General features: G+C 38.0%; 2 protein-coding genes across 2 annotated transcripts; both read left to right on the forward strand.

Moving 5' to 3' along the window:
* The first annotated feature begins 1,472 nt into the window (after positions 1-1,472).
* LOC117296411 (SH3 domain-binding glutamic acid-rich-like protein 3) lies at positions 1,473-4,461 on the forward strand. The gene is made up of 3 exons (XM_033779316.1): positions 1,473-1,645; positions 3,022-3,189; positions 3,882-4,461. The coding sequence occupies exons 1-3, from the start codon at positions 1,601-1,603 to the stop codon at positions 3,942-3,944; spliced, it is 276 nt and encodes a 91-aa protein (XP_033635207.1). The 5' UTR covers positions 1,473-1,600; the 3' UTR covers positions 3,945-4,461.
* A 3,440-nt stretch (positions 4,462-7,901) lies between these two features.
* On the forward strand, positions 7,902-12,737 carry LOC117296410 (SH3 domain-binding glutamic acid-rich-like protein 3). The gene is made up of 3 exons (XM_033779315.1): positions 7,902-8,113; positions 10,080-10,247; positions 11,747-12,737. The coding sequence occupies exons 1-3, from the start codon at positions 8,069-8,071 to the stop codon at positions 11,810-11,812; spliced, it is 279 nt and encodes a 92-aa protein (XP_033635206.1). The 5' UTR covers positions 7,902-8,068; the 3' UTR covers positions 11,813-12,737.
* The last annotated feature ends 2,486 nt before the right edge of the window (positions 12,738-15,223 follow it).

Raw genomic sequence — 15,223 nt, forward strand, 5'->3', positions numbered from 1 at the left:
AATTTCATCATCACCTGCAAAAGCAATCTCTTCAACTCACTCCCTTGAAATACCATAGACGCGAGCAGCAGTCTCAACTGGGCGCAGCTGCTACGCAAGTGAGATGGGGATGGGTTGGCAATAACATAGTTATTAGTCCGGGAAATATTGAGTGCAAAAGGTTCGAGTTGTGGGATGTGCAGGGCCCCCGTGGGGAACCTTAAAATGTGAATTCTTAAGCGCAGTGAGTGGTGCGTTGGGAGGGGGGAGCCCCCTAAACTCACCCCAAAAGTCCATTTAAATGAAATGTTGAGTGCAAGCAAAATTTCTTCATATATTGAAATGCCATGGTCCACTGACTATGAATTCCGTACTTAAGAAAATAAATAATGGTGCTAAGTGTACTTAAGAAGGCCCTTAATTAGTGCTAATTAGACGTTTAAATGAAATTTTGAGTGCAACAATGAAACATGTGTCAAAGTGTACCTTAGACTGTGCTGACTCAAAACCTATATGGTCTACTATCCGTGTGACACTCAGCGGCCACAATAATTGTGTTTTCTGGTTTTCTCTCCACGTGTTTCTGGAGTGTGAGTTTTGGAAGGTTAAACCATCTCTATTATAACGGCTCAAAGAGTTTATGTTCCAAAAAATGATGCAGACAAGTTTCTTGTGCGTAATTCGTTGTCGTTATTTTTTTAAGCGGCTTGTTGTTGTACTTGCTCAGGCAGATGCTCAGCTCTGTGATTAGTTTGGATTAGATTAGATAAGATTATATAGGACTCACTTAAAAAAAAAAAAGTTCTGTTGCTGTTATTTTATGATACTAATACAAAAGAAAATGCGTTGGGTCTAATAATATTATATTAAATATTAATAGACTATTAATAATAGAAGTACATAACAATTATCAAGAAATTAGTAAAAGAATGTGAAATGACACCCAAAGTACTCATTAATGATAACTGTAAAAATATCATAATAATGATAACATTACAAGATTTCAAAGGGGATCTTCAAGAAAAACTGACAGATTTTGTATAGTATTCAAAATGAGCCGGCAAAAGCCATTATCAGTTCAACAACAAGAGCATCTTTAAATTCAATTTGTCCCCAGAAATGGGGAAAAAACTTAACGGGTCATTCTTCAAAGAATGACAGGAAGAAAAAAAACACACGTGAAAGAATGTAAGGGCCTCTGAAGTTACGTGCATGCGCTTCGGGTGTTTTTCTAGTCGCAGGTAGCCACAAGCAGCCAAGGGGCCCCAGAGCCTGTGACTGTAAGCCTTTAAGTTTGCTAAGCACAGAAAAAAATTGCGCAGCAGAAACTGATACCAGCCAAAGTTCCTTAAAGTTGACATTGTTGCAGTTGGTGCCCCAGTCATATTTTGCTTATCATCTTAAAAATTGCTAAGAAGCTTTAGGATGTTGTGCAGGCGAGTGGGCGTGGCGCGTGGCTGCAAAAGAGCGCCCTCTTCGGGCTGCAGCTGAGGAATCCGGACAAAGTGCGCTGTCAAAGATTTGGTGTGCGGAGATTTTACAAAAATAGTCCAAATAGCAAAGGTATTTGGCAGATTTCTCGTTGATTCTGCTCCGAAAGTGTGCATTTTGATACGCAATCATGGTTATCAAATTCTATTTCTCCACCATTACATCGACGTTAGAGGTAGGTTCGTTGTTGATTTTACGCGAACAGTGTTTCTAATATTGTTTTCTATTCCCTCTCATGTGAAAAGTGACGACGATGCAAACGACGGGGAGCTCTCAACCATCGGTCTCTCCTCTCCGTTGCATTGCATGCAGTCAGTTTTTTTCCCCAGTGCATCCATCATTGCAACTGCACACATGTAACGGAGACAGGCGGTCAGATAAATGCAGACTGTCATTGCATTTTTTTCATTTTGTTTAACCTGTAGTTCTACCTCCATCCATGTTTTAACGATCAGTGTTCAAAATTTTAAACGGCTGTTCCGGGCTGCTTTAGTTAAGCAGAAAATATTGCTTAATTAAATTTTTTGCGAAGCAAAAATTATCAGTAATCAGATTCAGGGACAGATTCAGGTCAGGGCAAGCACAGATGTAGATGACATTGACAGACAGTCCACTCCAGCCACATTGTTATGTGACTGATGTGGAATGACTGTCTGTCTAGGTATTCTGATTTTAAAATGAGAAATGGTCAATATTGGCTGAAGCATAATTTTGTTTTGTAAATGTTTACAAGCATAATTTTGTTGTGTGCTTATCTATTTTCTGTGAAATGGGTGTGATGACATGTTAAATGTATGTATTACACTAATTGATATTAATTATAAGGGAATAAGACTGAGAGTACTGACTCTGTCTTGAACATTCGTTTAAAACCGGCAGTTGCGGCTCATTGCTGCATGCTGCAACCATGTAAGGTTTTAATGACTGGGGAAATACTATTTATTCCCATTTATAAATGCCCTTTTATTTATGTTAAAAAGCGTAAGTAATACTGATGGAAAATCTGTCAAATATTTAGCTTTTCTGGTTTGCAAACTGATCACTAGTCATAGTCATACATAGTGTGTTCTTTGCGCATGTTCTTTGATTCCGAAAAATTTCTTTTGGAGCGTTTCAAGTGGCAAGGCAGTGAACAGGGCTCAATTTCATAGAGTTGCTTAAGCAACAAAATCCTTGCTTAGTAAAATCAGATTACCGGCCAAGACTCCACTCAATTGTTATGCTAAGTGAACAACAGCTAAATACCAGCCACAAGCAATGTGTATGGCCTGAGATTTTGGCCAGTAACATTTGAAAACAAGCAAGCTATTTTCGTGCTTAAGCAAGTTTTTTTGCTTAAGCAGCTCTATGAAATTGGCCCCAGGCTGTTGTTTTGATGCTAGCCCTGGTAGGACGTTAGTCAGTGCCACTGCACTTGTATGCAACAGAGGAGTCCAACCTGGGCTATTTTGATGCATGCTGTCTGAATAGAGGTTCAGAGCTTTGCAGCTGACACAGTATCTCGGATAGTTTTGAAAGATTGTAACCACATCTTTTCCTCGTCTGATGCAGATGGAGAAAAATCAACGGAAGATTGATTTTGTTCTGTCTTCCAAAGGGTATGATCTGGAAAAGATTGACATAGCCACAAACCAAGAGGCAAAGCACAAGATGAGAGAATTGTTGAACAACCCTAAAGCCTTGCCGCCTCAAATCTTCAACGACGATGTTCATTGTGGGGTAAGGCGAACTCTTAAGGAAATTTTAAATTACATTAAAATTAATTTAACTGTGTTTGCCTCTGAAAGCTCATTAGGTAAACAGTTGGCACTGCTGAACTGAAAAATATTCCATCAGAAATGTTGTCATCTTTGGGAACACCTAGTAAAGCATGGACAATGGAACATGGAAGAAGCAAATATCCTTATAGTATATACTGTGGCTGTGCCGAGATGTAGAACAAAGAGCTACTCCAGTAGCTTTTTCCCTCGTAGTGCATCTCTGTGGAACTCCTTGCCTGGTGCATGTTTCCCTTAATCCTATGATCTGAGAGGAATGTCAACTCCTAATTCCTACCTTCAGCTCCACTGAGTTTCTGCATACGGGTCTTTGTTTTCTTCCTTGTAGCCCTTAACCTAGAGTGGCATTTAGCCTTGTTTTGGGCAACTTGCATAGTAAAAAAAAGAAAAAAAGAAATATGGATCCTAAGTTCCAAAGTGGCGAATATCTTTTGTACATTATATTACTTTTAGATGTGGTTATCTGAGTGCAATTAGCTTCTTTTTTAGTCTAGTGCAGTTAGCGAAGAATGGTGATCGTATAAAAAACACAGAATTCAGGGGTAAGCGGAGCCATGAAATTTGACCAAGATCATTTTCTTATTAATCAGTTAATAATTTCATATTTTTTTTGTCTTGTTTTCATTTTTGTAGGACTTTGATGCCTTTGATGCTGCTGTCGAGAATGAGACACTGGATGAATTCCTCAAGCTGTAGAGTCGTTTCTTCGGCATCGGGAATGAAAAACCGTCATCCTTCTAAAGGAATTTCTTACTAACCCAACTCTAACAGCTCAGAATCTTCCCAAAATTCATCTGTTGCTTTTGTTCCATTTTGGTTCATAGCACTCTGCTCTAATGACGTCACTTTTGCTCAAAACACAGATGTCGGACACAAATTTGAGAACTCACGTGATCACCACATGGCATTGGGCTGGCATGACAGCAGTAGTATAGTCACACACAAAAAACTGCACTTTATACAGTGCACTCACCTACAAATGCAAAAACGGATCAGCACCAGACTATCTCCAGGATTTAATTCAACACTACCACCCTCCGCGAACACTTCGTTCCAGTTCAAAAGGTCTTCTCATAGCAGCTCCAGTTCACACGAAGTTCTACGGTCAACGTTCCTTCCAATATGCTTCACCTAGACTATGGAACTCTCTTCCCAACAATCTCAAAGACTGTGCCACACTAGAACAATTTAAATCACGACTTAAAACCCATCTCTTCAATCACAGAAGCGCTTAGAGACTTTATTTTGTATTATGCGCTATTTAAGAACTGTTTATTATTATTTATCGAAAAGAGAAGGGGTTTGCCCTGGTGTTCCTAGTCCGATTGGCTGCATATTGTGCCACAGCACCTTTTAAACTACATTACATGGTTCTTTGGATGGATGGGAGAAGGTATACTTCAAAAATGTAGCTCCACAATACCTTGCAGGAAAATGCTGTATGTTGAAACGCCTTCAGCGTGACTGAGTGACAGTTATATGAGCGCTATATACACAAAGCCACTTCCATAATTGTTATTACTGTCTGCCAAACGAGTAAGAATAAAGCTTGGACGTCTGCGAGCATGTATGTTTGTGGAATTTTGCATGTTGTCTAAGATCTGGGTTCTGAACTTCCATTTTTTAGCAATAGTGCGGAGTGCTACTGGACCAAACCAATCGTGGATGCTTGGGCCTAACATACCAATCTTGTCAGAAGTCCAACAGTTAAGGTGTTGAGACACCTTAAAATGTATTATTTTGTAGGAAAAACCTTCTGAAATGCTTCTTGCCAATCGAACTTTAAGGGTTAACAAAAAAAACCCAGCATTATCAAGTAACATAATTTTACTTTATTTATTGAGATATATACTTCCAGCCACGGCCCAATTTCACAAAGCCTGTGAGCAGACATTTTCTGCTTATGGAGTGGCGATTAGCAGAATCTCTTTTTTCATAAACACTGCTGAGCATAAAGAGAGTAAGATGCATTCTAACTAGAGGCAGAGTGAGTGACACTACAATCTAAATCCACTGTGGACCACCCACGTCACAGCTCCTCATTATCCATGAAATACACATTTGCTGACACATTTTGGCATGTATGGCTTCACATAGTTTTCCAACTTTGGTAGGCAAAAACTTGCCCTTTCAATAGAAAGATCCACTGTGTTCACACAGTGTAATTATGCAGTTTGGTCACATACATGTTGGAACCAGACTATGTTTTTGACCCCAAGCCTCACTTTGAATCTCATAGCAAAAGCAATGGTTTAAAGGGACAGTTACAATGGCTGCTGCATGATTGTTAATGAGGAATTAATTGCTGTATATTTTTACACAAAAAGGCTGGACTACTCCATTTGCCTTAGGGGTTGTTCGCAGTTTTCTGCACAGTTAGATACTACTCAAATTATTTATTAGGCTTTTAATCATGTGTAATTTACATGCTATTTTTGTGTAGTTGGCTTGTTGTATTCATCGAGCGAAACAAAACAACTTCTTATCAGATGTATGCAAGCAAGTTTTTTTCCCCAAGTTCAACAGAATCATAGAGCTTTTAAGTACCGGACTTGTTTGCTAAACAGAAACTAAGTGGAAACCAGTCATAAACCATACAGGTTGCATTGAACTTTGGATGGTTACCAGTTCTACTTAACAGCATTTTTCTGTGCTAAGCAACTGTGTGTGCATTAAACTAGCATAATTACAAAGAAATATTTGCAATCATGTTTTTCACATTCAAGTTATACATTTAGGTAATAATTTATTCACCCAAAATGTTAGTTTTATCGTTTGTTTTCAAAATGTCTAAATTTGTTGCCAAAGGCTGTGACTGCAATTCTAAGTGTATTCAAACTTCTTGGACTAATGTTGGAGACCTTTTATTTAAAATAGCTGGGTCATTTCAGGCATTATTTTGTTCTTCAGTGCATAGATTGTTTATGAAACCATTCACTATTCAAACAAAAATTGGGATTGGTGGATTTAGAAAAAGAAAACAAATCAATGAAATAATTTAAGTTATGGGTCTCGGGTCTAGGATATAAAGTATTCACAGCAGCTACACCCTATTTATAAGAAATCATGGAATTGTAGAAATGTTTATAGCAATATTGTAAATTAGTTTTCTAGTCAAATAGTATTTAATAATATTATATATGTCAGATTTTTAGGAAGCCTTGTATGTAAAGCTCTTAATCAGTACTCTGAATTATGCAAATATAATTTCAGACGTTTGTGTCTTTGTGGACAATTGTTTTTGCTTGTTGATTTTATTTAAAGTCAAAGAATACCTTTGGTTACTGGAACCGTTCGCTTGTTAAAGGAACACGTTGCTTTGGATCGGTCGAGTTGGTCTTTAAAAAAACATTTGTAACCGTTTGTTATAAAATGCATATGATTAGAAAGATATTTTAAAAGTAGAATATAATGATCCACACAAGTATCATTCGAAATTGCGTGGTTTCCTTTTACTTCGTTCGTCGACTTAGTCGGCCATTTATTGGAGTCAAATTTTTTTCTTTCCATAAATGGCCGACTGTGTTAGTTCCCAAAGTAAAAGGAAATCCAAGCAATTTCGAGGCAAATTTGTGTGGATCATTGTATTCTACTTTTAAAACATCTTTCTAACCAAATGCATTTTAAAACAAACGGTTACAAATGCTTTTCAAGGACCAACTCGACCGAGCCAAGGCAACGTGTTCCTTTAAAATCTGTGGACATTGTGTTTTGTGTTAAAAAAACAAAACAAATAGTGGTATTCAGTATGTTTAAATGTTATTCTTTCATAGTGCTCATTTATTTATTGTTGCTGAAACTAATAGTGTGCAATCTCAAACACTCAAACCCCCTTTTGATAGAGAGAGAAAGGTAGAAGGCAAAATTTATATTTGTTTCAAAAACTTTTTCGTAAAAGTCCTTCCAAACTGTTTTGCTTCATTTGAAAATTTGCTTGATTTTGTTAACTTGTTTAGTGCTTGTTTTGGGCTAGGGGAAAAATAAATAATTTAAGTTGAAGTAGAAGTGAGTGATATTTTATTTGCCTTTTTTAGAGCATAGAAATAGAATTTGCAATCACGAATGCATGAATTTATTGATTAAAATGACATTAAATATGTTCAAAATTAAGAAATTAAGTACCAGATTGTGCCGTGAATGCTTATTTATGTACTGTGACTTGTTGACCCCAGAATTTACCCTGATTTTGTTTACACAAAAATTTATTTATTTATTTTTTTTGGTGGGGGTGGGGGGGGGGGCGGCTGTTCCCTTATTTTCTTGACCATAGTCTAATGTGATTGAGGATCTTGGATTTCAATTAGCATCAATCGATCAAAAAAGTATTGGTAAATTCACAGATGATTTCTGTTGGTTCTTCATACATGACTTTGAGGAGAGTTTCAACAACATTTATTACAAGAATAAATCAATTTAATTTAATGAAGAAGAAGAAAAAATTCCTTTGTTTTTTTGCACAGAACTTGGGAAAGCACACAGTGCTTATATTTCACACATAAAAGGGTAAAACCAAAAAATAATAATAGGTTCAATGCACAAATTCCTTAGCCCAACAACAATTTACCCACTGGGGAATGGAAGCGCCCATCATCGAGGTCAGCCAGTGACCTCAAAAATAAATTACCATATCAAGTCTATAGGTCAAATAGTGGTTGTTTTGTTGCAGCAGTTTGGGGCACGGTCGTTTTTCACTTCACGCTCAACTAGTCCAGCTTTTTGTAGGTGTGGTGTGTGGATTCCGGAAGTTGAATTGAGCTGCAGTCAAGAATTACTAACATTTTGCCTTCATTTCTTCAAAGAGTCACATTTGTAACGCCACCATGGGTATCACAGTGTACGTTTCGACGGTTTCGTCAAACGTGGATGTAGGTTTTACCGTTTAATTGAAGTGCTAGACTAGAATAGAGTGAACAAAAAATAAAACCAATGCCAAGAATGAAGGAGGGCAAAGCGCACTGACTCAGTCTTGGTGGTGTTCGGTCTGTTGTTGTCTTGTCGGGTTGTGTGTACGTGCACATTTTCCACAGTGCAGTTTACCCCAAAATAAAAACATTGGGATAACATTCCGTATGGCGCCACCACTTTTTCACAAATTTTTACAAAAAAGGATATCTCATTGAGGTAAATTAGATACTATATGTATTATTTCATATCAAATGAAAAAGTGGTGGCGCCATACGGAAACTTTTCCAAACATTGTTTCTGGTCGTATTTGAGTTTGCTTGAGTCATGATTTTAAATGTATCCTGGTGTCATGTGTTTTCAGTCATATAGTCATCATGGTCATCATATTCATAGTCATAGGGGCCTACTCTCTCATTAGTCATATAGTCATATAGTCCTACTTTCTAGGAGTGGAACAGTTTTGTTATCCTGCCATCACTTTTTCATTTGTTAGGATGTCTGAAATGAAATAATGTCTAATTTACTCACAATTATGAGATATTCCTTTTTGTTATTAAAAATTACACATTAAAAAAGTAGCCATACACCTACTCCGGTTTCGTCCGCTATCGTCTCCCGTAGCGGGAGACGATAGCGGTCGGCTCCGAAATAGTTCTAGGAGTACCCAAAACCCAAGCATTATTTGTAAAGATTTCCGTATCCTGCCACTACTTTTTCACAAATTTTTACTAATTTATTAAAAGGAAGATCTCATAAAAAAAATTAAGTAAATAAGATCTAATCTTTTTCATAATGAATGAAAAAGTGGTGGCAGGATACATAGTTTGTTTCCAAAAATGGGCGGGGCATATTAAGGGGAGAGTTGGATAAGTTGAGGCACTTTTGGGTCAAGTTGACATTAACGCTAATATCAGCAGGGGAGGGCCTATATGGTAAATATAGTGTCTTGATTGACCAATGCAGCCTGCATAGTGAGATGGGCAACAATACGCCTCTCTTAATTTGTATGCATGAAGTCGACTTCTTACCCAAAATGAGACTATGGGCGCAAGTCCCCCATCACTTGCAGTGGCTGCGCTCATCGCCTCGTTTTGGGTTAGCATTGTGACGTACCTCATGCATAAATATTAAGAGAGGCGTATAGTGTCCAGAGTGCCTTTAAGGTGCAGTTTTCAAGGCTTATAACTTATATCCACACAATAAGTGTCATATCTTAAAAATTGTAGTTGGTCTTTTGTTACCTAACAAAAAATGGTTGAACTAAACACTTCTCATGTGGAATTCTTTAAAGTCACCTGGAAATAGATTTTTTCTTTCTTTCAAACATAAGAGTATATACTTACGAACAATAAAACAATTTTTTTAGTAATTGTTTGTCACGATTTATATGTTTAAAAAGTATATAAAGTTGTTTGGGGGGCTGACTCCGCCTACCCCTTTTGTGCCGTCAATCGAGGCAGACTTTGCCTGAAATGCGTATAGTAAACACACGTGCAAAGTACATGTACGTCCAAGTCGTGAGTTGGTACATTTCAAAAAGTGTTTTTCTGCATTCAGCAGCAATACACCTGGTCGGCATTTTTTTTTAAACTTACAAACTCACGACTTGGTCCGTACATGTACTTGGCAATTGTGTTTACTCTACGCATTACAGGCAAAGTCTGCCTCGATTGACGTCACGAACAGCGCCCTCTCGGGTCGGGGTCTACTCTTAAATTTGTAAATAACATAAGAACTGATTTTTTAAAACCTTAGTTAACTGTTTATTCACATTCCACTCATCAAAACACATATATTAGTGACAAAAGCTTTATTTTGAAAAAATACCACTTCCAGGTGACTTTAACACCTACTTGTATAATAAATGTACATCTAGTGAGTCTAATTTGCTGTTCTTCTATTTCTATTCTGAAATCTATTTTGTAGATCAAAAAGCAACAGCAGAGGATTAATATGATTTTATCCAGCAAAAAATTTGAGTTTGAAGAAGTTGACATCTCTTCGAGCGAAGATGACAAAGCAAGGATGAGAGATATTTGTAAGGATCCCAAAGCCCTGCCCCCGCAGATCACCAACGGTGACCAATATTGTGGAGTAAGTTATTTGACTTTAATTTTTTACTTTTTTTGTGTGTGCATGTTTGCCTGTAAAAGGCTAAAAGCCACTCTTAGTTTTGGGGCTACAAGAAGACAAATTATTTAATGTGAAAAGAACTCAAGGGAGCCGAAGGTAGGAATTAATATTCCTCTTTAAAAAGTCTAGATTGTAGGATGGAGGGAAACATGCAGCAGGCACGGGGTTCCAAAGAGATGCAGTATGTGGAATAAAGATGTTGGTAACCGGATTGCGACCAACCGATTGCCTCATTGGCCAAGTTTAATAAAGCTAAGAGCTTAAAAAGAAAACTGCTTAGCAAAGAAAAATGTAGTTTTGCAGAAGTTGGTTACTCGCACAAATCCATCTTGGATTAATAGGATTAATCCTATCTCGAGTTAGGACGAGTAACTTGTCCTAACTTGGACTGGGTTCAATGCGTCCTACGCCTTTGGATGTACCAAAATTAACTCGTCCTAAGTCCTAAGATTAAAGGACCACGTTGCCTTGGATCGGACGAGTTGGTCTATAAAAAGCGTTTGAAACCGTTTGTTATTAAGTGTATATCGTTAGAAAGATGTTTTAAAAGTAGACTATAATGATCCACACAAGTATCATTCAAAATTACACGGTTTCCTTTTTACGTCGCGAACTATCACGGTCGGCCATTTATGGGAGTCAAAATTTTGACCCCCATAAATGGCCGACCGTATTATTGGACGAGGTAAAAAGAAAACCACGCAATTTCGAGGCATATTTGTGTAGATCATTGTATTCTACTTTTACATCATCTTTCAAAGACCAACTCGACCGCTCCAAGGCAACGTGTTCCTTTAATCCTAGATTAGGAAGAGTTTGGTGAAATCGATGGCTGGGCACGATCAAAGGCAGATTGTATTCCTATTAAATAACTGTGTTTGGGGGCACAATTCTTGTTCCACTGGTCTGAACAAATGAACAGACGTTCACTGCAGCCGATTTCACGAAACCCTAGGATTAGTCCTATTTCGAGTTAGGACGAGTAACCCGTCTTAACTTAGGATGGGTTCAATGTGTCCTATCGTCTTTGGATACGGAACTGAACTCGTCCTACTTGTAAGTCCATCCCAAGTTAGGAAGAGTTTGGTGAAATTGACGGCTGGACCCACATACTAAAGATTGAAGCATTCTGAAAATTTACACATGTGGAGATTACATGGTATTCAAAATCAAAGGATCAGGTTTTTGCGCACACAGTAGGATTTTGTGTGTGCACATTATATGGGTCCATAATAGTCTAAATCTGCCATTCCACACAAAATGTCAACCTCTGAGATTACCCACCCAGAAATCACTTCTATGAAAGAGTGATGTTTGCAGAATTGATCCACACATTTTGTAGTTATACAAAAAAAATGAAGCTGGTCTCTCCGCCAAAGCCCCTTGGCTGCTCCGAAAGTTAAACTTGTTTATAACCTTTGTACTTATGAAACCCTTTGTTGTTATTGTTTTTGTTGCAGGACTTCGCAAAGTTTGAACTAGCCGTGGAGGATGAAATCCTGGAAGAGTTTTTGAAGCTTAAATAATTCTCATATTTTCCCTCGGCATATAAAAACACAACTTTCTTTTTCATTTCATTCCTTAAGCAACACATTCCGCATGTCATAAAGGTCGATGCAAGTCTTCTTTAAACGGGCCTGGATTTACACAAAGGTCACAGAGACCCCGACCTCATTTTCCCTGGCTTCCTTTGCCCCTCGTCTTGGCTGGCATTGGTGCCACTCCAAAAGTATCCCACAGACTTTCAGATTTTCCAGTGAAAGTGCCCTTAGCAAAATGAAAAGTGGCCTTGCCCTCTCAAAGATGAAAGTTTCAGCAAAATGAGATGAAACTGTTGTGATGCAAGGAAGTTGGCCTTTAAAAAGCGCCCTCATGCGGTTAAAAAAAAAGAAGGTCAGTTACGTGTAGCTCTAATCAGGGGCATTGTGTATCATCATATATCAGGGGCCTAATTTATAGCGTTACTTAACAATAGGCAAATGTTGCTGCTAACTTTAACGGAAAAAATTGTGTATGCATATTTCCTAGGTTAGCAAGACAATTGGCAGCCAGCTTGCGCGTTCGCCATGGATTTGTCTTTAGTTACAGTAAGCACCAGAAGAATAGCATACCTATAGCACAAAAACTAGCTAGTAATTAAGTAGCTCTTTGAAGTTGGGAACTTCCCCTCCCTGGTAATTGCTGTATATTTTTTCAAAAGTTGTATATTATGCTGAAGGTATCCTTACGTTTTATATTAGGTGCTTGGTTTTTTGTTTTCTTTTTTTTAATTGTCAAATTTTTAGTGTTTTGTCTCATATTTCGTACTTATTCTTTAGGGGTAAAATATACATTTTTTACAACTTACTGTTAGTATCGAGTTGACCGAAATTTAGCTTTTTAATTAAAACTGCTTCATTCCTTAAGCTTGGTTCATACTTCCTGCGATTGGATTGCGAAGCGAATGTTGACGCACAAATTTGTAATGAATAATTCGCAGCAATTCAACTCTGCTCAACTCACTTGTGAAGATCGCTGCGAAAGGAGGGTTGCGACGTCAAATTCGCTTCGCATTCGCATGAAGTATGTACCGGGCTTTACTCTTATCATTACAAATTTTGTAACATATTTACCCGACCGTCCCGGATCCTCACATAATCATCTTATTGTGCCGTATGATTTTGATGGGATTTGGTCCAGAGCTCTTACCCCCACCCACTCTTAGCGCGAGGTCAGGCAAACTTGTAGCTGTTGTTCTTACAAACCACGTCCGAAAGTTTTGGTTTATTTTTATGGATTTATTTTTATGGATTTATCTGACATTGAAAGGCAAGGGCTTGATTTTCACAAAGCACTATGATTTGTCTTCAAACAAATACCGCCGTAACTTTTTGTATTGTGATGTCACACTTTGCTTAATAGCAATAGTTACACATCCCAAGATCAGGCTTAGGTCTTTGGGAAATCAAGTCCAGGAAGCTTAAAGATTCCTCTACTACTTCAAATAAAAACAGCTGATGAAGTAGAACAAAAGTAGGTTCACTTTCCTATGGCCACCTATTATCTTGAAATTGTTTGATAAAGTTTGAATGCTTTTACCGATCATAAAGATTACAACCTTTAATTATTAATTTCATATATGGTGATTAAACCAATGAAATCTCAAAATTAACAGCTTGTTTGTGTTATTTACAGTTAAACTCACAGTATATTTCACTCAAGAAATACAATACGAGTGATATCAAGTAATGTTTGCAGGTAAATTGACTTGCTCAGTCACAACCGACTGTGTAAGTTTGAAATCTTTGGGGTTGAACAAACACAAATTGACTACAGCCCCCAGATCAAAGATTATAGAGCACCGAAGGCGCAAGATACGGAACTCTGGCTGAAATTTGAAATCCCACCTGGCCGCCATTTCGGCAAGTAACTCTTTTGATACAACAATAGATCAGTGCAGATTAGTAGGACAATCCCCAATGACCATTCGTATCAATGGGAAACAAATCGTTCACTTGCTGAAATGGCGCTTATGTGTATTTCACGTTCAAACAATAGATAAAGCTCCAGTTCCGCATCTTGTGCCTTCGGCTCTCTAGAATCTTTGCTCCTGACTTACGGCCAATGCTCTGCCAACTGAGCTATCTAGCCATATGGCGGCAGTCTTCATAATATTATGTTTGGGGGTGCCAGTCAGAAGCCATTGAACATGTGACTGCTGTATAGCCAGGGATCACAACCAAGTTTGCAACATACAACTTAAATCGGTTTATTACTTAAAATATGAATTACTCAGACATTAGAGACAGATACTGCGTCACATGGTTCGGGACAATTTTTTGTATAGCAACCTCTAGCTGAGCAAACCCGAGAACCATAATATTGTGCCACCCAAATCATTGTAAAATGTGAGTGATTGTTTGCCAACATCCATCCTACTACACAAAAGCTTACCATGACTCGTTTGACATAGCAACTGTATCTAGTCTCTCAGAGTTCATATTAAAATGAAATCTTGTGACTAAGCATGTTATTGTCCCAGACACGATTCAAATCCAACTTGCAAATAAATGCTTGGATACAACTATTTTCATTTTAAAGGCAGTGGACACTATTGGTAATTACTCAAAATAATTATTATCATAAAACCTTTCTTGATTACGAGTAATGGGGAGAGGTTGATAGTATAAAACATTGTGAGAAACGGCTCCCTCTGAAGTGACTTAGTTTTCGAGAAAGAAGTAACTTTTCCACGAAGTTGATTTTGATACCTCAGATTTAGAATTTGAGGTCTCGAAATCACACAACTACGTGTGACCATGGTGTGACAAGGGTGTTTTTTTCTTTCATAAATACTGCGCAACTTTGATGACCGATTGAGCTCAAATTTGCACAGGTTTGTTATTTTTTGCATATGTTGAGATACACCAAATGTGAAGAATGGTCTTTGACGACAATTACCAATAGTGTCCAGTGTCTTTAAAACACTTAAGCTTTGAAGGGGGAAACAACCATTTCTCTATTATCCATCACCAAATCTTTTGATTCAAGGCAGCTTAATTTTGGGGCACTCATGCCAAGACGAGGGCAACTGAGACCATTGCTTTTCTTGGTATTTTGGTGAAGTTCGAGGTTTGTGTACAAGCAATAGATCAAATAACATTTTGTGAAGACCAGTTTCCACAACCCAACATACACATGAAGTTACAAACCTGTCAACAGTATAAGATCAATAGACCCTTCCCATGAAATATGTCAATTGCACGTAGCGCGTGCGCACTAACGTTTTGGTTGGCAAAATGAGGGAACATCGCGCTGGTTTGTACACGGCTAATGGGTGCGTGACGCAGACGCAATTGCGCGTCTGCTTAGTGTACAACTCTATGGCGTTTGCCAACCAACAGGGTCTGTACGCATGCGTGAATGTCATTAGCATATTTCATGGGAAGGGTCCATTG

Source organism: Asterias rubens, chromosome 11 (assembly GCF_902459465.1).
Source record: "Asterias rubens chromosome 11, eAstRub1.3, whole genome shotgun sequence".
In the NCBI taxonomy this organism is placed as follows: Eukaryota; Metazoa; Echinodermata; class Asteroidea; order Forcipulatida; family Asteriidae; genus Asterias; species Asterias rubens.